We start from the raw sequence: 24313 nt of genomic DNA, 5'->3' as shown, positions 1-24313 counted from the left end.
TGAACTGTAAATAAGCATTTGGATTCCTCCCCCAAAGCGGTGCATGTGAAAGCACAGTGAGTGGCAGCTGTCTGGGTGGGAGGGTAAACACACTTGTCATGATGTGTTTGTAAATTAGCATCTGACGGTAGTGAGAAAACATTGCTAAAACAAGAAACTGTAAAAAGAGGTTGAGGACATGCTGCAGGACACATCACACATTACAGGAGTGGAGGAGGAAACAAATTTCATGAAACAATTCTTCAGCTATGTCCCGACAACGACAAATTAATATGGTGACGAGCTAGCAGAAGAAATCTGATGTCATGGATGGGTCTTCTAAAGATGTGAATTTTCCCAAACAATCCCAAACAGCATTGCTTGGGTGAGATAACTGAAAACTCCTTGGATAATTCAAGTGAAGCCAGATTTGCAGAGTACGTGTCACTTAGCCTCTTGGCTAATCCTCGGCTAATAACACATTCCTCGTTCTCCCTGGGAACGTTCAGCGGTTGCAGATGTCTTGGTAGGTTTGGATGAGATATGCCTTACTGTTTCCCCCAGTAGCTGCAATGCCATTAGCCTTAACATTGCGCAGCTTGACATTTCAAAAATAAATTACTTAATGGGAAACACGGCAATTTTGAAAAAACTCAAAAAGGTTTGGTGCTGGATGAGGTGGTTTTTCCAGCTCTTTCAAAATTAGTGTATTTCGCCAAACTGCAAATGGAAACACTTCTTTCGCATCACACAAGTCACGTGTTCGACAACCGGATGTTACTACTGACGGAAATGATGAAGAAGACAGGAAGTAGATGGAGGATCATGACGCGTAAACAAACTTATTCACATGTGACTTCAATTTAGTTTCTTTTTTAATGGAAACACCACAATTGCAAAATATGTTTTTCTTCAATTTTAGGAGAACGTCAACTGATTTGCACTCATTTGTAATGGGGTCGACAAATGACGAGGCCGGTGTTACGCTTACAATGGCCGTCTTTATTGAGGACGTAAACAGAAAAACACAAAAACACCAATTTCAACAAGCTCACCGTACGCCAGACCAACCAGATTTATTATTTTTTTTACAAAACATTTACATCTAACAGTACGTTACTCGACACGCAATTAGAAAAGAAAGACTCGCAAAACATCAGTGATGAAACTACCAGCGCTGGCTCTGCGTGGCGTGAATGCCGCTTCAGCGTATTTCTCCTGCTAAATATTCCTCATCTCTCCGGTACGAAGCGCATCCCAACTATCTGCCCACGATCAGGCCGGAAGAAATAGAAACAAAACAAAACATTACATTCATAATAATGACCGCACTAAGTGTCTCTACTACTTAATGACGAGCAGACTGCACAGAACAGAATCACAACAGGAAGAAGTGAGTAATGAACAGCCTAAAGTCAGCTAGATGTCTGGAAACAGAAGAACGGAGATTCATAGGCTGGAAAATGATGTTTTTAATATTTCTATAGGGGAAATGACCCGATGTAGAAGGACGACACTTTGGATCCCTACAGATGTTGTGATGCTGTCGGTTTCTACCACATGCAGAACATGGCTGGTTGCCCAACAACCTCTTGATAACATCAAAGCATTTACAGTATTTTGAGGTTTGCCTTTAATACTTACAGGTATCTATGGTGGCTTCTCCAGGTCATTGTAGATATATATATATATAAAAAAAAGACCAAATTTGCGAGACACACTCAAATTTTTAGATCTCAGAAATTTTATAGAAGAAGCATGAACATTTTCTGAGCTCAAAAAGTCAAAAATTTGCAAGAAAAAAAATAGGAAATGTTCATATTAAGCTCAGAAGTTATCTGGAGAAAACGTGGAAATTTCGGCGCTTGAAAAGTAAAACATTTGCGGGAAAAAAATCCAATATTTTGAGAAGAATCTCAAGTTCTGGAAAAAAAAATTGGATATTACTGGACTCAAAAAGTCAAACATTTTGGACTTGTGAAAAAAGTTTTCAACTTTGCCAACTCAGAGAAAAACTTTTTTCTAGAATATGTGAAATTAACCTAAATATTTCTAGGAAAAAATTTCCCACACAAATTTCAAACTTTTGGTGCTCAGAAATTTCCATGTTTTTTTCTAGAAAGCTTTGAGCTTAATCTAAAAATTTCAGAGTTTTTATCTCGCAAATTTACTTCTTGTTTTCCTGGATCTACAGTGGCCCTAACCCGCTGCTGTAAATATGTACGCCCATGCGGTCATTTTTTATTTTTAGTAGAACAAAGTTACACCTTTATTTTCACAGTTTAGCATTACGCATCGGAAACTAGTGACGCATCTTTACCGAACAGGATCTACAAACCGCTCCCGCTCCCCTCCACATCGTCGATCTCCACCGAGCGTTTCCGCAGGACGGAGTTCGCCCTCCGGCCGCTCTTGGCCGGCGCCGGCATCTTGGCCCGGCAGGGGGCCCGGTACTGCGGCAGGCCGGCCTTGGTGGTGTCCAGCTCCTCCGGGTCGTCCTGCTGGGCCCGCAGCGCTGCGATCACGTCCTTGTCCGAGGGACTGAGGGTGAGGCAGCCGCAGGGCCGGCCCTCCGCCCCGTTCTCTCCGGCCTCCTGCTGGTCGTCCTCCACCGTCATGAAGGCGTCGCCCCACAGGCTCTCGCAGAGATCCCTGCCGTGCTGATACATCTGCAGCCACGCAAACCAGAGACGGTTTCAACCCTCAGTGAGACTAGCAAACATAAATGCTTTCAATTGATCAGTCATACCGAGTTAAAACGTTACTTCCTTCAGCTTCCACTTAAGCTAGTCTTTTCTAATACAATTTTTTTTAATTAAAAATGATCACAATTTTGCTTGATTATCAAAGAAACTGGAGAATAGCTAAAATATGTCAATTGTGAATTTGCCCGTACATGTTTCTTTTTTTTATTGCTGCTTTATTTGTTGAACCCAAATCGACATTTAAAGCATGTTTCGATCCAACATATTTTTTTTATATTTCCCTCCAGATTCCAAACCACAAATTACATCACTCAGTCGCTCCAGTTTTCCAGGAATCCACAATTTCAGAAATCAAGTAAAAAAAAACTAAACAAAAAAAAAAAAACAATTGCAAGCATTTCTTCTGCGTTACTTATTAGCTGTCAGTTTATTGCAATTTTTTTTTTTGCAAAAAATGGAGACCGTTAACTCCGACCTGCAGGTGGCAGTGTTTCTTCTTCCAAACTGCTGCCTCCGCCTTACTGTTTAGGTCAAGTTATATGCAAATAGCAAAAATCAAGACGTTTAAGTTCCTTAAAGAATTAAAATGTTTTGTTTTTTTCATATGTCTGCTTATTGGTTCCTGTCTCATCTGTAGGTTTTGTAAAGGGTTTAATGAGGAAAAAATATCACAAAACTCCTTGCATATACGTATTTCTAACATAGATTGATTTTATGATGTTTTATCAATGTGCAGCACAAATAAACGTGAGTTTACTTGAGTCCACAAAGTGAAGGTTTTGGATTGATCTAGTCAAAGTCTGAACTAAAATGTAATTTTTAAAAATTTTATTTATTCTTAATTTCAATTGAGAATTCGTGCCATAATAAAGCTAGAATGTTTGTTTTCTTTTTATCAATAATGAATTCAAACAAATCTCGTTACACTTATTAAATAAATTAGAAGAAAATTTGTTTGACCAACCCAGTAAACTGGATCAGACCAAGAAAATTGAAAGATAATGTTGACAGAGTTTGTTTGTTTGTTTACTTGCATCAATATGCAGTAAAAGCTTCACAATCAAAGACAACTGTAGAATAATATTTCCATATTTTTTTCAGTTTAAGCTCATTGAAATTATCTTTGATACCGTACGGCTCACCAACATGGCTGAAAAGGTGGGGATCGCCATAGCAACCAATAACTTAGCATTTTCTTAGCCTCTGGGTCCTACATTACTCAGCAAGTTGTTCTTTTTTTTCCAATCAATTAATCTTTAAACAAGTTTCCCATTATTTTTACTGACAAAGCTTTGCTGTGTTTTAGGCAGAATCTGAATTTTGATGCTCTTAAACTTTCGCCTCTGTATAACTCTGAGTATGAACCATATATGCATCACTGTGGGCTGAGCTTCTGTGCATCTTTAGCCTGTAAATCAGATTTTAAATCAAAGGGCTCTTCCTCGTCCCCGTTTAAATAAATGCAAGGAATTACAAATTGTGACGCGGAGGCCGCGCACAAATCTCATGACGGCTTTAATCCAATCTGCGCCGAGTTTTTCCCTTCAAACTGCGTTGCCGTGGACAACAATAATGTAATTTGTGGTGTAGGTCTTGCATGCAAATAAAATCTTTGCTCTCTGGCTACATAAAGGAGGATCAGTGGAACGCGGCGTAAAACTTAATTAAAACAGCCTTTGAGTCTCTGTTTGTGGGTCGTGTAGGTGGGCGGGACATCAGAATCAGTCAAAGCAAAGATCTACTTATGAGTTTTTGTATTTGGATGGGATGCTAAATGATATATTAAGACATGTTTTATGGAACAATCAATCTGTTAGCTTCAGTTGTTATAAAAATGCCAGACATACCAAACATAATTTGGTTTCAAAATGTAACACCTTGAAATTGGGCCTCTGTCTCTTTAAGAAGCTCCTGCTCTTTCTGAAACTCCGCCTTCAAGAAGTTATCACAACATGGCTCCTCTATTAACCCTTAAACAACCTTTTTTACTAGTGTTTAACTGAGAATTAGCTTGTCTAATGAGGTCAGCACATGTTTGCTAGTGGCTGATGGCTAGTCTGAAGGAGCTGAATGGGGGAGTCCCAGTAATTTATTAATAATGAATAAATTATTAATTTAATAATTTATTACATTCTGTTCTGTCTCACAGAACAGAAAACGTTCTGTTCTGTGAGACAGAAGCTTAGTTTGGAAACTAGGTCGAGCTAGCTCGCTAGCTAAGGCCACCCAGATGTTTTGCACAGCTCAATGGTTGCCATGGAGATTAAAGGATTTCTCAAACATGCCTGAAAGAATCAAGGCAACACCCCAGGAATGTTTTGACGAGGGAATAACTTTATAATACAATATAAAGCTAAATAAAAACAATATTTACGAGATCCTGCCACTTTAAAAGTGTAGTGTAGTGGAAAAAAGACGGATGGTTTTCTACTTTTTTCACAGCAGCCATTTTGTATTTCCAACAAAACCTTCGAAAGACGAATTGTCGTGACCGCTCGTCCTTGTAGGAGCCGGATCAGACAGTCTGAGCTGATACTCCTGCCGGAAACAAGAGCGACGGGTTGGATTTGAGCAGCAGCACCGCCTGCGCCGCCGTGAGCTGTAGGAATGAAAATATTCGGAACGGCCGCAATTTTTTCCTGTGTTCGTCTAACTTTTTTTTTTTAGCTTCTTTGGCGCCAGGAATAAACTGACGCCTGTTTGTTTCGCTCCTCCAGCCCTGCCAGCTGCGTGCCGAGTCCGTCCGTCCGTCCTCCCGCTGCCCCTCGGGCCTGCTTGAGCTTTACCCCGCTGCAGAAAACATCCAGCGAAATAATTGATTTTGCCCTTTCCGCTGCGGCTCCGGCCTTCAGAACACTTTGCCTCTGCCAGGTGTTTTCTCTCTCAGGCGGCTTTGCTCGACCCCTGCTGCTTTTCCTCTCCTTGTCTACAACACCAACCTTGAGAGCCAATCTGAATAAAGCACTTAAAAAAAAAACGTTAAAAAAAACTTCAGGTTTAGTATAGCAGCATCTAATGGGCCCCAGAGAGCAGATTAACAGCTCTAAGCTGGTTCAGAATGATTAAAACTCCAACTGACAATCATTTAATCATCTTTAATGAAGGCATGTTTGCAAAATCACAATCTAGGTTGTTTTTTTGGTTTTTTTTTAGAATATATTAAAAGTATCCAGAACCTCTTGGACATTTTAACTTTTTCCACATTAAAATGACAATCTTCACTCCGTCTGACTAGAAATTTGTGTAATACAGAACAACACAATCATGTTATAATTTAACAAATTCAATAAATTTTTCCCAGACAGAAATTAAATGTTGTTGCATCTCATACCAATATCAGTAGCACTAGATATTATTTCTAATGGCCTATATATGTTGAGATCTCAAAAAGCTACAAAAAAAGAAAAGAAATTGAAGCAATTACAAAGAATAAAGAAAAATAAAATCTACTTCCACCAATAAAATGAAATGGACAGACATCAAAATTAACCAACACAGATAAAGTTGAGCAAACTGGAGAAAATAAATTATTATTGTATCACACACTAAACAAAAAGAAATACAGAAAATTTGGAAGCTCAATTCCACTGGGTTACCCATGGACTTTTATATTTTAGCCAATCGCTAAAGTTTAGCTGTGACATGTGTAATGCGCCAGCTCAACGCTATGAAGCTTACCCGAAATTGCCTGCGCTGTAAACAAACACCCTCCATTGTGAAGAGAAAAGTCTCGAGCCGAACAAGATGGCTGTTGATGTTAATTCAATATTTTTAAACATGGCCAACATGGACGATTCACTTCCTACTGCTGCCATTGCTAAAACTATAGACTACAGTTCTGAAACAGCGCAGAAAATCGACGTTCTCCTTCTGTTTGGCTGAAATTCCACCAGAGAAATCCGTGGGAGAATGAAGTGAAGGGAAACAAGTATAGAGCTAGATTGCATAGGAAGGCAATGGCGAGGCTAGAAGTTCACAACGGAGAGCACTAGCCTTCACTCTGGTCACTTCCTGTTTTCTTCAGAACACCGTGTGTGTGAATGGAGCTGTAGAAATAAACATGCCTTTTCTATAACCAATCATTAGGATGCCAAGTCATCCCCCAGTTAATCATTTCCTGCTTCTTCCAATAATTTATAGCATTTCCTCACAATGACTTGATTGGAAAAAAAGAAAAAGATGTGATATGTTTACCGAGTTTGAAGGACAAAAAGGACGATGGGTGTGTCTCTTAACTACATATGCTCTCTGCCTGACGCTTTGGTCTTATCACATCGACCCAATAATACCCACGGGAGCACAGACGCTAACACACACACACACACACACACACACACACACACATTTCAGTCCTCCCCCGGGCGGCCATGGTTTGCTGCCAAACTTAATTCGGTACAAGCCCAAGTAGCTCTAGACGACATGCTGGGATTGAATAAGCCAGATAGAGATTTTTCCTGCGGCGCCATGCGCCGTCCTTCCCTTCCTTATCTCACTTAATTCTAGCCTTCACATCGTGAAACCACACACACTACGCCAAGACGGGAAACGTAGAAAGAAGAAAAAGTCCTGCCTTAGACTTTCTTTTAACAGAGTTAAAGAAAATATATTTGGAAAATCACTTTAGCCTGGAGAGTACCTGAGATATGAGAGATTTAGCACAGATCTAACAAAACCTGTTAATATGGTGCACAGGCCCGTCACAGTAACAAGTTTAGCTTTTACGATAAATTGTCCCAGAAGTTATTGCGATAAACGATAATATTGTTTTTTCAAGTAATAAAGTTCATGGCTTAAGAATGCAACAGAGATGAATAAACCTTAAAAATTAATTAACATTTAACACTGGGAACTGGAAGACATTTTAAATATCCAAAATAAATAAACAAAACAACCAATAAAATGAATTACGACGCTCTGAAGTGTTTTGCTAACTGCTGTTAGCGATATGAGCTAATAGCAGTGTATTTCTGTGTTGTATGCATTTTAAAACTCCAGTGACTTGAACACAGACAAATGATTTCCACCATGCAAGTGTGACTAATTTAGTCAAACAAATTTAAATAATTTAAATCAAACAAAATGATTTATTAGGGCAGCCATCCATGCGTTCCCTCCAGCGGCCATGTTGAATTTTGATGTTGCCGTTGGCGACAAACTCTAACTTGGTATTTTGTCATCAGGAAGTGTTCCAGATTACTTCTTTTCCAAGTTCAAACTCAATACTTTTGCCTTACGAACACAAATGAACTGCATCGTCTTTCCCAGGTTTGTGGTAAACAGCGAACGGGCTTTTGTTCCCGACACAAACTTCTTCTTGCCACTTTTCCATAAAGCTCAGATTAATGAAGCACAAAGCCAATAGCTGGAACATTGACAGATTCTCCTCACCTGAGCTGCTGTTTCATTAGTCTCTTAGTTTCCTCCTGAGATTATTTCCCTCCCTGCCTGACCTGTGGGTTCAGGCAGACGGCTCAGTAGAGTTGCATTTGTGCAAGAAGTTCAAGGAGAATAAATTAGTAGTTTTGTATTCAACAGAAATATGTTGTTTTTGCCATCCTAGCCTCTCTCCTACATAATAAGAAGCACTAAATCTAAGAGAAGACCTTGGCAGGCAAATGATGTAACCAAAATCTACAAAAACAGGAGTGAGACAGAGAACGCCAGAGGTGATTTTATTTTCCTGTTGAAGGTGAATTAACTTGACGCTACGCGGACTGACACCTTCCACAGTCTGAGCTCTCACACCCCGCTTTTTACCTACGCATATTTGGCATTCACTCATACATTCACCCGCGTCACGCGGCGACACGGCGTGGATGTGCACAGAGCCAGCCTCCAGCGAAAATCAGCCGTACCCCCTCCTAAAAACAAGAACCGGCGCTCTTGCTTTTAACGTTCCCTCCCAAAAGAAAAAAGATGCAAATCAAAAAAATAGTCTGTCAAATTCCCTGACTGCTTTCACTTTTTTCTAATTGCATTCGTCTGTTTCAGAGCGGCTTAAATTTCCTGCAGCCTATTTGCGGCGTTAAGCGTTGCCCTACATGAAGACGGGCCAAGGCGGAGCGCACAAAGCCCCGGAATTATGCAGGCGGTACACCCACAGAAAACACACACAGAGAGATCTTCCATCCGCATTCTCCCTCTTACTACACTCGGCAATTTCTGCTTATCATCTAATAACCAGCAAGCTGCCTTATTAGATCTGCGGTCTGTGGGTGTGCGCTCGCTCGTTTGTGCGCGAGAGAGGATGGAGGCGATAAGGAGGGGAGGCGGAGAGACAGACAGGTCGTGGCTGGGCTGCGATGGTGTGTGAGAGTTCAGTTAGCTGCAGGCCTCCACCGGCCCTCCGCGTGTTTTTTAATCACCCAGCTGGCCCCTGCCCAGCGGAGCGGGGCCAGACTCATGCTCCAAAGCCAGCCCTGCTCTCACACCGTCTACCTGCACATTCTGTCGGAGACTTTCAGCTGACGGACTCAGCTAGATAAATACTGATGCAAAAAAATAAATAAATAATAGCTGGATAGACTCCAATTTATTTTTATTTTACAGTGCTTTTTAAAAAAAAAAATATTTCTTGGAACCACAAGCTTAAAAATTTGCCAGAAGAAAGCCGCTGCTTCCATTTGCTTTCTGGTCAGAATAAAGCAAAACGGAGCTTTTTGGCCTAAAAAAAGCTTACCACCACAAAAACACTAAATCTTACCAAGTTTTTTTTTGTGTGTGTCTATTTTCCAGTGTAAATATTTTATAAGACTTATAAACTAACTTACAAATACATTTTCAGCTAAATATGGGTTTTTGTTTTAAGTCAGTGATTCCTTAATAAGCTCCATAGCCCCCAGCACCGGGGACAGATTTCAACTTTTTTCTGCACCTCCACTTGGTTAAACATACGTATTTGGTATCCATGGAAACATCAGACACTTAGAAGCTGATAATAAGCGTTTGAGCATTTCAGTTGACCAGAAAGTATTTGAGTTTATGCTGCTGAACAGATGCAAATGACCACCAGGAAATACATTGTATGGAACTCTGACAGTGCCAAGAAAGTGTATATTTTGGTGCTTTATTTTTATTTTTTCATTGAAATGTGTATATATTTGTTCTATTTTTATGTTTTTTTAGACCGGATTTGCACCCCCAAAATTATAAAAAGGTGCTAGTTCCAATGGCCGATTTTTTTCACTTATGGCAAGACATTTTCCCCATGTTATAAGTGAAAGATATTTGCACTAGAAACTAGTCAAAAAAAAAAACTTGGTAAGATTTTGTGTCTTTTATAGCGCATGAGGATGAACATGCTATCCATACTGTGAAATTCAGTGGTGGCATCATTATGCTGTGGAGATGGAAAGATCTATGGAGCTATATGCAAGGCAAACACATAGCCTAATAATAATAGGAACAGTGGCTGTTTCTATGGTGTGTCTTTTAGACTGTGATACGGTAATACAGCAAATGTCTTTTAAGGATATTAATTAAATAAATTAGTGTTTATTTTTGTGGAAAATAAGAAGTAAAAAACAGAAATGGTGACGAATGTGCAAGGATTGTGTTTACCTGCTGATACTGAACACAGGTCCCAGTGCAGTTCTGGCCCCGGGGGTCCCTGGCCCAGTTGCGAGCACACGTCATGTCCATCCTACAGGCATCGAACCTGGAGACACATAAAAGACGAATCAGAAACGGCAAAAATCTATCCGCTTATTATTTCTAAAACAGCCTGATTTTTAAAACTAAAAGGTCTATTTTTTTTTCTGTTTTTACATGAGACAAGATCAAGAGGTTGTTCAGCTAAAATTAGCATCAGGACTCAAAATAAAGCTTGCAGCTTCCCTGGAGCTCACAATTTGGCATGCTGCTGTGCGTTTTGTTTTTGTAGCATGCGTGGTAGCATGTAAAGAAACACTGGTAGATCAGAATCCTGCTTCTGTGAGCAAATCCTTGTAAAATCCTGAATAACATTGCAGTATAACAACAACAACATATTTGCTTTTTTTTTAATGGCCATCATCCTAATCTGGCTGAGCCACCACGAAACTTTAAATATTATTCCCAGTAAAAGATGACTTTCATCTTAAGTTCAGGCTTAACTTAGCTAGCATTTCCATCCAGGAATGTCGATGCAGTTAAAACTATCTTTAAACATTTTACTGTTTAAAACGTGTAAACCGTTTTAATATCCTACAGTTTTAGCAGTACAGATTTGGCCAAAGAGAGTTTGGCTCATTTTTCTCAGAACCAGATTAGCCAGTTCTAGTTTCTGTGCTATCAAGCTTCCGTCGGTCAATTTCAGCACATTTCATGATCATTTTTTTCTTTACAGAAACACATATTTGTGACACCTAAGCCTTTTCGTTTATATTAATTTCACCATTACTATCTATGTTAGAGCTTGTGAGTGCCTAGCTTAAACACTGCAAGTTAGCAAAACATAAGCTGTGTCCCAGTTGGGAAATTAGCTAAAAGTAGAACCTGGGATGTTCAATATTCACATTTGTGTGTGTGGGTGTGTGTGTGTGTGGGGGGCGGGGGGGGGGGTGTAACATCACACCACATTATTCTCAAGAAATTATTCTCACGTTTCCGAAGCAGCCAATCCAGCAGAGCTGTTCATTTTCGTTGCCACAGATTGGCTGTACCTACTAGAGCTAAGATAAGGAAGACTCTAGACGTTAGCTTCTGCAGCTAATGTCTAGAGTTGGTTTACTCTGTGCGTATTATTGCATAATAAGGCATATTTGGTGTTTGAACTGTTTTTTAGAAAAGGTATCAAGTATTCTCAGTGGTCTCAAGTATTTGAGAATTGTAGATATTTGTAATTATATCTAAAAACAACCGTTCACAAATAAGTAAAACTAGGGAGTCCACTGCACACATAAACAAACTGTCTTTGTTTATGGTCCTCGAAAGACATTGTTGTGTTAAGGAACTTAGTTCATATTAGACAGGGAGTTTATTTACAGGACAACATTAGCCTTTTACCTGCTAATAGTTAATGCAAGCTAGTGCTAGCTTGGTTCAACATTCAGATTCTAACTAAATAATTAGTCAAAGTCAACACATACAGGCTATGTTTACCCTGTGTTTTGAGCTAAACATGAAGTTGGCTATTTACAGCCAACTGCTGGTTAATCCGACACTTTTAACATATTATAAGGGTGTTTTTATTTGTTATCTGGTAATTAATAACAAAATTCAACTAAAAGTCGAAATAACTCATTTAAACCCAAATACTTTGTGTTTAGAAGTCAATTTTTTTTCCATCCCACTTGATATTTGTCTTAATGTATTACATTAGCCACTTCAACCTGTTTTAGAGGTTTAAATGCCAACCCATTACCCCTTATCTAACCTTGTTGTGTTAACCAACCAAAACCTGGATGGCTCTATGTCTGACACAGTACCGAATTAGCAAATTGTTTTGTCTTTAGCATAGCAGTTTTTAAGAATGCAGAGAATGGATTTGATGCACATTTTGTGCTCGATCCGCTGTTGGACTGTGGATCTGTCCCTTCAAATAATCTGCACAAACAGGGTATTGTTTCCTCTCATCTTGGTCCTGGCAACAGAAGCGGACATATTTTCCATAATCTCAGACTGTTTATTCAGATGCCGTCTGTCAGAGTAAATTCCCAAAGCATGAAAGCAGATTAAACTTTTAAATTCAGTGGGGAAGTTTTGACATGTATTATTTCTTTACAAACTCTCAAATCATCTTTCTGTGTTTGCATTAGTCGTTTTCCAACATTTAGAGGATTATCTCTGGGGGGGTTTTGTCCACAAATCTCCAGATTTGTTAATGTCCTCTGAACCCCAAAATTTTGAGAAATAATTTTTAAAAAAGCAGTTTTATTTATAGGGCACTTTGCCTTGGGGTTGAGCACTGTTTGTTTTTTTTAATAAAACTGTATCTTCTCTCCCCCAGAGTCTGACATGTGAGCAGGAACAGCTACCGAGTTGTGTTCAGGCAGCCTCACCAGTCACGGCAGAAGCTGTGGCAGAGCGGCACCGCCTGGATGTACGAGCGGCGGTGAGGATGAGGCCAGCGGGAGGCGTCAGGGGAGCAGCGGTAAAAACACGACACGCGCTTCAGATAGCCCTCGCACCTGCGGAGACAGATGGAAACAGTTTTCTACCAGCGTGAGGAGCCGTCAGACGCAGGCCGCAAACTCTTACCGACCCGCAATGTCACTGGGAAGGGAAAGACAGCGAGGGTAAGTGTGAGCATGTGACTCGTACTGTGCAGGTGTGAAAAGTAATGATATTCTTAATGAAAACTTTCAAAAGTATTCACCATCTTGAAGTTTTTCCCCACATCTTGACGTGTCACAACCAGGAATTTCAACGTGCGTTGCTGGGCTTGGTGTGCAGTACTTTGTCTTGACCTGCCACTAGCTGCGTTTTCATTATTAATGTGCGCAAAAATGTTGTCGATGTTCCGTTAATGTCGAAAAAGCTCCCCACAATTTCACAATTGCAATGTTTCCATCATATAAGAAATGCTATTAAAATCTCAAGAATAAGTTTGTTCACACAGTAAGTCATTAAAAAACATGTTGCACCATCATCTTCCTCACTTCCTGTCGTCTCCTTCTTCGTGGTTTGCACCAATTGCAACATCCGGTTCCTGACCATGTGACTTGTGTGACACCAAAAACGCTTTTGCAGTTTTGTGAAATAAACCAATTTTAATATGGCCACAAAATTTAAAAAAAAACACCACATCAAGCTTTTTATTCAATTTTTCAAAATTGCTGCATGTACATTAAGCAAATTTTTTTTTCGAAATGTCAAATTACAACGGCCGATGGAAATGCAGCTGCATGCAGTTGAATTTGGTGGGTCGTAATCTGACCTAATGTGGAAATGGTCAAGGGCTTTGAATACTTTTGTGAATCAACTTTATTTTGTACAGCACATTTCAGCAACAATTCAGTTTAAAGCAAATTGCATCATAAGATGGGCTGCACAGTGGAGCAGTTGGTAGCACTGTTGCCTCGCAGCAAGAAGGTCCTGGGTTTGATTCCCAGCCCGGGGTCTTTCTGCATGGAGTTTGCATGTTCTCCCTGTGCATGCGTGGGTTCTCTCTGGGTTCTCCAGCTTCCTCCCACAGTCCAAAAACATGACTGTTCTAATGGATCAGTCATTAGAAAATGGATGGATGGATGTAAAGGGGCGTGGCCAAAGGGATGTCGATGGCTTCCCTTAAAGCCTGATTGGCCACCTAACCTGGCCACACCCACCAATGTCAGTTTGTGAATATCATATTTTACATAACTTGGCACTCAAAGTCTAAGTTTAAGTTTATTTTTAAAAAAACAAAAAACGTCATAATTAACATTTAACATGCGATTATAGCTTTAACCTCATGAGGCTAATTTTCATCTCTCGTCCCATTGGCAGGTTCATGTCTGTGATGTTTATTTATAATTAAATAGTTTTTGCAATATGTAGTCTTATACTAATAATTTCACTTTAATAAGTTGATAAGTTGAACAGAGTCAGCGTAACGGCGCTAAAAATAGAGTAATATACAGTTAAGCTATGCTAAGCTAAACAGTCTAATGTGTGACTAGATCCATGTTTGGTTAAAATTTTAGTTCATTGTAATTTAAGACTGAGGTCCATTTAGTTGAAATTACAATTTACCGTCTGTACCTCTACCTGAAAACAAAAAAAAATGTAGACACGCCCCTGTGTGTGTGTCTCACAATTCTAATATGAGAAGAAGAAACAATTAAAACGGGATGTTATTAGAAAGCAAGAACAGATGGGACTTACTCTGAGCTCAGAGGACCACATTTGTCCCAGGGTTCATTCTTATTGCTGTCAGAAGGAACATAGGCAATATCCTGGATGTCTTCCTCCGTGCAGCAGCTGTCTGCAGCAGCAAGGATGAAATAAACACCAAACCACTGTTGTCATTTCTGCCTGCTCACAGATACGATTGTGGAACCTTACGGAGCGCGTGCACTCACTGTCGGCGTAAAGCCCGCACTCGGACAGGCGTGGCTCCGCGCCGGGCGTGGCCTTGTGCTTGCCATCCTGGAGGCAGACGCCCTCCGAGCGCGCCCGGCCGACTGCCGTCAGGTATATGCATATCAGCAGCAGCGGGGGGGAAGTCACGCCCATCTCTGCCGATCTGGAGGAGGAATGGGAAGGAGTTTCGGCAGACAACGCGCCCTACCGTCAAAACACAGCAGGCACAATGTCAAGATCGCTGCCTAAAACAGACAAGCACACAGAAGTGAATAAAGCTTACTTTAGAAGTGTGAGAGCCAGTCTCTCTTTGTCACTTTTTTTTTTTTTTTACATTTATGGTTAGCTACCCAGGGCGTATTTCAGTGATGGAGCGGTAGCACCATTCCATTAAAAACAAAAAGAAAGGGCAAATTCCTTTTGCTGAATCCAAACCAAATTTTTTTTTACCTATTTTCATCTCCAGTCCACTTATGTTGTGGACAGTTTTTACTGCTGTTAGAATATATAGCTGTGATTTTGACCAGACTTGTGATTTGTGCTCAGCTAAAAGATTATTTTTACTGCTTTTGAAGGAATTTGGACTCAATCTAAAACCCATCTCCACTGAACGGAGATTATTCCACACTTTTTGATTATTTTTTGCCTTTTGTTTGTGAAAACACAAAAATATGAACATTTTTATGCTGCTTTGGAATCAAGGCAACCTCAGGTAAGGATAACCATCAGGATATATGGACTGGAACAGAAAGTCAAGAGCTGAGTAGAGATTATTCAAAACAGTTTTTTCTTCTGAAAACAAAAAAAAAACGACAAAAATAAAAACTACATATTTATTTTCGAGATCAAACAGGGGATAAATCAATTTGAATTGCCATGTCATGCAGATATGGGAATCATGTAAATAATAAATAACATATTTTTGAACAATTATTTTAAAATAATTTCAACATTTATTTTGTGATTAAAAGTAACATTAAACTATAAAATAATTTCAGTTGTTACACCGGTTCATTAATCTGCATAGCAACTCAACTTCTTATCAATAGTACTGATTTATTCAGAGTTCGCCCTGCCTACTAACTTTGATACTTAAGAATTAAATTGAATCAAATGCCTTCCTGCAGCCTATACCTACTGCAATAATGACATGTGCTTTTCGTAACAAATTTTATGATCAACCTGTTTAAGTAATTATAGACATTAATCAGACTGCTTACAGTTTTAATTTAACTATTTATATCTTTATTGAATTGTGGCACGTCTGGACTTCCATAGGCAGGGACGGTTATTGAGTAAGAAGAGCCAACCAGATGACCCAAACGTGGTGGAACTGATTAGTTGGCTCTGGGGCACTGAGCTGAGGTGGATGACAAGCACAGTGGTTTAGTCTGACCAGGTACTGACCGGTGTGCAGACTAACCTACATAGCAGCACGACTTAAACAAATCTGTTTGACCGAAATAAACTCCAGACGCGATCCTTGTTGTTACACCTAGGGCACATCTGAATCAGTATTTCTGATTGGAAAACAGCGACTTAAACAGCTAAGACACCTAAAATGTTATAATTACAAATGATGTGAATGTAAATGTTTTCAACAGCAAAAATTGAATATGTTGCAAAATTCGTTTTTGGAGTGTAGTGATGCTGACCCAAAGAATGACGGAGAGATGAACCCATAACTGTTGGGATTTGCCAGAAACGGAACTAAAACATAAAAAGTGAGTCTGAATGGACAAACTGGGGCTAAAACAGGAGATTTTCAAGTTAAGGTGATTTCTTAAAAAAAAAACACAAAAAAAAAACTTACCAACTTAAACATCACAAAGTGCTTTTAATTTCCGAGTTTGTGACCCGACGACCTTTAAACAGGCATATTTTTTTTCACCTTTATACCGGTTTATTTTTTTCGGATGCATTTTTTAGTCGATTAGCTTCGACACCCTTCGGCGTCACTCGTCAATGAAAACCAACCGAATCACGTGGAAATAACCGGATCCACCGCTTCTTTACTCACCCGTTCGCCGGGTTTAAAAAGAAAAAAGAAAAAAAAACGTCGCTCCCTCCGATGTGGCTCGGTTCTGATCCCCGCCCCGATGCTGTGGCTCCAGCGGCTGCAGGCTGCGCGGTGCTCGGCTCTCCTCCCGCTCCGCGTCCCTCTCCGTGCGGTGGCTGTGATCTCCTCTGCTCCGGGGAGCCACTGCTCGCCACTTTGTCACCGGTTTAGATGGGAAAACATGCCAGCCTCCTACCAGGCAGCTCACCCCCACCTCCCTCCTCCATCTGTCACACGCTGGGATGTCCTGTCTGTCCCTCCCTCTTTCTTTCTCTCCTGCACGCAAGCGCTCACACATGCACAGAGAAGGACCGGGGCTCTGTCCTTGTTAATCTCCCAATAGGATGTTTTCCAAATCCTCCTTGTTGACAGCTTTCCTTCCACCCGTCCAAGGACTGCTGGAAAAACACACACCCAGAAGATTTGATTTAAAACTGATGCTTTGCCCTTCAGTCCCAGAGGCTGACAAACAGGTGCTGAGTCACACCTGTCCGGGCACCCGGCTCAGTTGAGGTCAGGACATTTCCCGCAGATGACAGGGTCAGAGGAGGTTGCAGGATGAGATTTAATACTGGATGATATGCTGAGGGCAGAGAACAAAGCTCTCTGCGGAACAAAGCTCGGGAAGCTGCTGCACTTTGCAAAAAAAAAACATTCCCCTTCACCCAACACAGAGGTCATTTTTCTGTTCCCCGATATGCAAAATAAAAAGCAGATGAAGTTCTTACAGGGCATTAATATGTTGTTTTGCAGACACGCCGAGGTGCATGAGCTGAACTGTTACGTAAACATGTGAGCAGGTTTACCCTGTGTGTGTTGTTGTTGCTCCTCTCTTGTAATCTCACATCCTCTTGGACCTGTTGTGCCAGCCTAATCCCTGGCTGGGTTCATCTCTTTCTCTCTGGCTCCAGAATGCTCCTAAGGCTTTTGGCCTGAATGGCAGATAGGGACTGTCTTGTGGCCTAGATACGATGCCTTGCACTCATACTCCTTAAACTGTTTAACAGAACAACGAAGAAGCTTCAGCGTTTATATTCTGCTCCCATAACCCTAATATTCCTAATAAAATACAATGCGATACTTTCTGCGATTTAATCTTAGCATAAATGTCTTGTTAGAGGAACAACCATCACAATCCTAAGCTTCAAACATCCTACAAAGCACTGTTCAGTCAGTCATCTGAAAATAGAAAGGGTATGACGCAACTTCAAACCATTCACATGTTACTTTGCTTTTTCATGTCAGTACTGCTCAGATCGTAGAATCCTCCGAACGTCTAATAAAAAATAAATCTTTGACAGAATGGAATATGAGACACCAAAGAGTGGCTTGTAGTTATTTTTTATATTTCAATTAGCATACGTACTCTTTGACTTTGATCAAAGTTTGTTCTTTATTATGCTATGTAAATCCCCTTGTCCATTGTCAAGTAATGTCTGGTTTGGTTCTGGTCAAGTTGGGTTTGTCTCCATTGACAGCGTGTTCCTCACTATGAGGGCATGAATATGGGCAGGAACCTGGTTGGGAATGTGGGAATATGTACGGGCCATGAGTGTGCAGCAGCTGCGGTCAATGTTCCAATGACGTCATTGCGCGTACCTTTGGGTGACCAGTTTCTCTGAAGTCTTTAGGTATATTTCTTTGTCGGGGTTGCCCCCTAAGGTTGACGCCGTACCCTTCCACCACAATTGATAAAAAGCTTTGGACCTCAAAGTTTGACCATGGAATTATTGATATGCAGCTTGCCATCTTGCCAACTATTACGGTCTCATAGCCTATTGAAAACGGTGGTTGAGATGTTGTTGTTTGAGGAGTTTGCAAGTATTGTCTTTGCCCATCCAAATCCAAGGTCCAAACAAATTAAGTCTGTTGTCAATCAAGTCACTTGCGCACAATGCTTGACCTTTCTTGTACCACCTTGGAGTGGTTCCAAAAAGCAGGGGGAAATCTGGCCAGAGCTGAGTTGGGAAGAACAGACTAAAGCCACACCAGAGCAAAAGGGGCTTCAAAAGCATAACATTGATGTTGACATGGTAGTTCTGGAGGAGCTGAAGAGACCCAACTCTAAGGAGGAAGAGTGTGTTGATAAGACTACTGTCAGTTGTACACTCCACAAACCCGGCATTTATAGAAGAGGTGTAAGGAAAAGTGTATTATCAAGAGAAAGCTGTGAAAAGACCAACTGATGAGACCAAAACAGAACTTAATGGTTTCTATGCAAGAAGTGTTGTATTGGCAGAAAACTAACATAGCATAACCTTAGCACAACCAGATACTCATGGAGACAGAAAGGGCTCCCATGGCCCCTGTGATCCAGCAGACTGTTTTGTAACTGTCCAGGGTCATCACCACTGAGCACTTTATTTCTGGGGGTGAGAGCGGTGGAGCGAGAGGCATGCAGACAAACAGCTCTTCATCTGGTAATTAGAGACAAAATAACAATATCTTTGTGCGGGAGCTATTCAGGGAAGTGAGAGAGAGAGAAAGAGAAAGAGAGAGAGGACAAAGCAGGCCAACAGAGATCTCTGTGTGTACCCTCTTTCTCATTTAACCAGATTGGGGCACTGCCTGTGTTTAGACCCTGCATAAGCCCTCAGTTGCCATGTAGCCTCACTCGTCCTTTCTGAATGACTGATTCCCCTGTTTGGTATTTTCTTTGATCCACTGACCTATTTCTCCAAAATGGCAAAACTCTTTAGTGGAAACCAAAGTCAAAGAAAGAAGGAATTCTCTGCGGATCCTTGTTTTGTATTTTTGTTAGTTTTTCTTGTAGATCTAGTGAATGACTCAACATTTATCATAAATATTTGATCCTCCTGGAAACATTTAATTGATTCTTGTTGAAAAAACTTTACTTGGCGAGTGCGAGTAAGGCTATCCTCGTTGGATGTCACTGGGTTTACACACCTCTCAGAATCCCACTCCTGTGTACCAAACACTTCTAAACCCTTTAGGTTTCTTAGCTGCCACTTCAGTTCACCTTTCTACGTTGATTTCTGTAGGATTGAGATCTGGAGACCGACCGGGATGTTCCTTCATCTCAGGGTATCCTCTTCTCAAGCCACTCCTTCGTTGCCTTGGCAGGATGCTTTCCTGTAATTGGGGTATTGGATGAGCTGGGTGATGACAATCCAGCTGTTGTCCTCTGGAAGAAAGAAGAAGGTTCTAATCACTAATTTTACAATACATCACCCCATCCATTAGTCCCTTACTGTACTAAAGTCAGTCTGTATCCTTAGGAGAATAGTGGCCCCCAAACCATGTTTGTTTGTTGAAACTGTCAAGAGTTTTAACCAAGTAGAAAGTCATGCAAATGTCATAATTGAAAGCATTTGAAAGGTCTGAGCAGCAACACTGAAATCTCTGTACAGACAGAAGGAACCTGACAATCTGTGATAGAGGATAAGGGTGAAGAAAGTTGTACAGTCACTGAACAAGAAGCCAAAACCCAAGAAGAGACTTCAGATGAAAAAGATTTTGTATCTAATATGGAATCCAGCAGAAAAAGCGTGGTTTGGGGTGACAACTGGCGCCAGCATTGACGGCTTTCACTTGGTACTTTGAAGAAGAATTTGTGTATAGAGCAGAGGAGTGGTTCAAGACAGGAACGTTGGGGAACTCCTTGGAGGTTGGGCATAGCAGAGGAGAAGAAGTAGAAGGAACCAACTCATGTGCCTAGAAAGTGAAGCTGTAAGTAGATCATTTGTGACTTCAACAAAAACAGCCTTGAAGCCCCTCTTACCCATTTGCTCTGTTTTTGCCGTTTTGGTCACATTTGCAATGTTTCACATGGTACCGATGTTCAGACAAAGATCATCTAATTAAAAACCAAAATGCATTTCATTTATTAAAGGAAGAAAGTTGTCCAAGCAAACCTGGCCTTGTGTGGAAAAGTAATACCAGCCCTGGTTAAACCATGTATTAACTGTGACTAACCAACGTTTCTGGTTTAATTTCACCGGAGAAGAATAAATTCTGCTCTCTGTAAGAAAACCCTGCAGGATAATGCCTGGCCATGAGTTCACAAACTAAAGGTTTTAGGGTGGCCAAATTAAACTCCTGACTTGAATCCATGTGATTACTCTGGCATGTCCTGAAACGGTACATGTTCGAAAAGGTACGGAAACAATATCGTAATGAAGACTGTTGACGATAAGAATCAGTTATTATATTTAGTGGGCAATTTCTTTTTCCATAGGATCACATAGGTATAAAAAAAAAGTGACTTTTGCATTTACTCGTGTCATCTTTATTAAAATTTATCTGATAGCCTGAAAAATTATAATTCAGCAATGAACCAAAAACAGAAGCAATCTGTAATGCAAGAAATTCTTTTTCACAATACCGTACTCCTGTCACAAATTATAAAATGGCCATTTTTATCACTATAGAGAAGTTACTCTGTTATAGTTAACTGTTGGTTTGTTTTGCTGTGTTGAACTCTTTATGTAATGCTGCTGCTATGAGGTTAGTGTAAAGTAGATTTAGGACTGGTCAGACGTAGCGCTGCTGAACACACCTCAGTTTGGGTGAGACACCTTTACTAAAATCTCACCCATTATGCATTTAGTTCATCTCCTGGGATTTTCGGATTAGCCAGGGCGTTAAACATAACATCCGAAGGTCGAGGAGACTTGAAAACATGCTTCCTTGACGCTACACATACTTAACACCGGATGCTCCTTAAGCTGTTTAAAAGCTTCCCGCTCATTTGGAAAATTACCCTGAACTTTACTCGCCATCGGGGAGTAAAGTTCATATGCCTTGAAAGACCTGAACCACTAACGACCTCAGGCCACAAGCAGCTTCATCAGGACAAACAACACATTTGCGATTTGTCAAAATAAAAGGATTTCATGACAAAAGTGTGTGTCATATGTGTTTTTAATGTATTATATCACACTCAGGGAGAAATAGCAACTAAAGGTGCCACATATGTGTATAGAGGGTCTGTTTTCTGGCAAAAACCTAACTTCCGTGACCTTTTCTGTCGGATTTCTTGCAAAGCGAGTGACTATAAATAAAGCACAGTGCTTCATTCCAGAGTGAATTTTTTTATTATTATCTACACATCATTTTTTTTTATCTACCTCAAGCAAACTCAGACAATGCATTCACCAAAAAAATGTTCAAGTCAATGTAAAACAGATGGGTAATTTGTTTGGATGGTTATTTTGGTCGTAGGACTTGTTGCATCTTCTCATGGGTTTTGCTCGATGATGCCCATGTTGCCGAAGCAGAAGCTGAACCAATACAGGCACAGCCTCCTTTGGGGCGGCAGCAGATTGAGACAGGAAGAGGTCCAACACCGCCACCGCATGGCCTTATGGCGAAACTGCTTCCATTTTACTGTCCATTCATGAACTTCCATTGTGGAGTGTAAAGTCAGTTGAAACTGTCACCTCCTCTTGGCAGTGTAGAGGTGAAGTTTGATGGGTTGAGTCGGTGGAAGTGGGGTGAACCATTTCGGCAGTAAAGGCAGTGTCCAGGTCCTTTTGACTCTAGCTGCCGTTTGGTCTCATTCTTCTGTCCTGGATGTTTTTCCCCAAATTCATGGTCATGGTGGCAACGGCGTAAGTGGATAAAATCATGATGGTGCTCCCCACGAACTGAGACGAGGCTCCCCGCTTTGGCACGAACCTCCAGTGAGTGGACGCTGATGGCCTCTGGGCGTCCGTCACCTCCACCGTCTGAGAGACCGGCTCCATGGCTGCTGCTCCGACAGGCGGCCGCTGAAAACAACAACTCCAAGATGGATCCAAATGTCTTTGCTTCTCTCTTTTTTGTCAGGATGACGGACAGTGTTCTTCTTGCTGCAGCTCGGTGCACCTGCTTCTCTTCCCCCCCTCACAAAAACGCGCTTCTTTATCTAGTCGGCCTTGTTTGCACACGTCAAATCCTCAGACTCAGCTTGACGCCGGCGTGCGTCAGCGGCAGCTGTGGGAGGTCGACAGGATAAACTAGGTCTCCTGTCCCCGGTGCAAACTGTTCAGACAGGACTCGTTAATAGAACAAACCAAAGTCATTGAGTCTCCTTAATTGTGCTTGGGGATCGATGTCGGCTCAGGCAGATCATTTAACCTGTGAGGAGCAGGATTAAGTCTCTAGTTCCAGTCAGACATTTACATGCACTCTTATCACGGGCATGATGATGATAATTTGAGGCTTTTATCTATTTGTTTGGACTCTTTTTTTCCCCCTCAAGGTACAATAAGTTAACATACAATGATTTTGAAGATCTGTGTGCACAACTCATTTGCTCATATTTAGTTAAACGCTCCTTTTAAAGTCGTTGAGAAACACCCAAGATTTGAAGCCATTTGCTCCTGGTATAATTCAACCCTAATATTTGTCCACTCTCAAAACTGGTTGATTTGGTAGTCGATTAATTTTTTTAAAGGATTGAGGTACTCCAGAAGCTTCCCCACACCTCCAACCCCGAAAATACCTGCACCCCAAACCCGTACATGAGTGGTGGTGTGACGTACTGAGTGAAGCATGGGGAAGGGAGGACTGCAGGGGGTAAAATGCTCTCCTCCCTGTGGGGTAGATACGTAACTCAGTCACCAAGGGGAGGAGGTCTTGGCACATCCACCCTGGGGCCAATGGCACCTGTGTCATCAAGTTCCATGGAACCCAGAGACAATCACCAAACCCCAAAAATTGAACAGAACTGGGACCAACACCTCAAACACCTGAAAGCCCAACCCTAACCTCAACACCAAGCATTTGCCTAGGACAGACAAATGCAAAGATCTGGTCAAAGATGACCCTTCATTGTGTCAAACGAAAGGTCAACAATGAATCAAACCTTACAAATAGTGTGCTCCAAATATATACAAGCCTAAAAACTTTGTACACATTTAAAACTATTTCATTTGATGTCAGAAGATCTGGGGCTGTTCCCAACGTAAATCCTTTCAAGACAACATGTTTTATCTTGACAGTCATCTCTTTTATATCCAGGTTAGTATCCTATTATCTGACCTCATTTTCCCTTCTAACATCAGCAGCCAGAAAACGAGACACAGAGTCACGATCCAACCTATTTTGTGACAATAAGGATGGGGAAAAGAGGCACAAACAAGAAACAGATCTCACCGCTCGAGCATGTGTTGGTGCACCTTTGGGAAGATGTACGACTTGACAGACGCCCAGACAGATTCATTTCGGCGTGGCGGCGGCGTTAGACGGATGGCTGAGGAGAATCCCATCAAACAGCTCTGTTTGTTCCATAACTCTGCTGCAGAGATGACACCTGCAGAGAGGAAGCGGATCAATAGGCGAGACAAATCAAGCTGCTCCTTTCACTTTGTCAGCAGCGCTTCTGTCCTCAGATCTGCCTGAAGCATCAAATCGCACCATAATTCATCCTCCATTTTATTCCAGTCATACACACAATACTATATTAACAAAAGCTGCTTGTGTACTCGCTACTCAAGTCAGTCTCCTTTATACAAATAACGCTATTTATAGAGTAACAAGTTTACATAAGATCAGGTAGTGTAAGGAACATGTGTCCAAATATGTCTTGCCGAAGCTTTTTGTGACTCAAGACGTCAAACTGTATCAGTCTGTCGCGATTCCA

At 41.1% G+C, this 24313-nt stretch overlaps 1 protein-coding gene across 4 annotated transcripts; it reads right to left on the bottom strand.

The window, feature by feature from the left end:
- Window positions 1-960: 960 nt before the first annotated feature.
- Window positions 961-23977, bottom strand: rtbdn (retbindin). 4 transcript variants are annotated; one of them, XM_032588457.1, is made up of 7 exons: window positions 23827-23977; window positions 19749-19870; window positions 14666-14870; window positions 14469-14568; window positions 12665-12793; window positions 10245-10341; window positions 961-2648 (listed from the first exon to the last, which is right to left on the bottom strand). In XM_032588457.1, the coding sequence occupies exons 3-7, from the start codon at window positions 14817-14819 to the stop codon at window positions 2310-2312; spliced, it is 819 nt and encodes a 272-aa protein (XP_032444348.1). In that variant the 5' UTR covers window positions 14820-14870; window positions 19749-19870; window positions 23827-23977; the 3' UTR covers window positions 961-2309. The 4 variants fall into 4 exon arrangements, with proteins under 4 accessions (XP_032444348.1, XP_032444346.1, XP_032444349.1 ...); XM_032588455.1 differs by lacking the exons at window positions 19749-19870; window positions 23827-23977 and adding an exon at window positions 16687-17091; XM_032588458.1 differs by lacking the exons at window positions 19749-19870; window positions 23827-23977 and adding an exon at window positions 16687-17083 and having other exon boundaries at window positions 14666-14829.
- Between the last annotated feature and the right edge of the window lie 336 nt (window positions 23978-24313).

This window comes from Xiphophorus hellerii, chromosome 16, assembly GCF_003331165.1.
Source record: "Xiphophorus hellerii strain 12219 chromosome 16, Xiphophorus_hellerii-4.1, whole genome shotgun sequence".
NCBI lineage: Eukaryota > Metazoa > Chordata > Actinopteri > Cyprinodontiformes > Poeciliidae > Xiphophorus > Xiphophorus hellerii.
The sequence above is the reverse complement of the archived record's forward strand: the minus strand, read 5'-3'. Positions and strand labels throughout refer to the sequence as shown.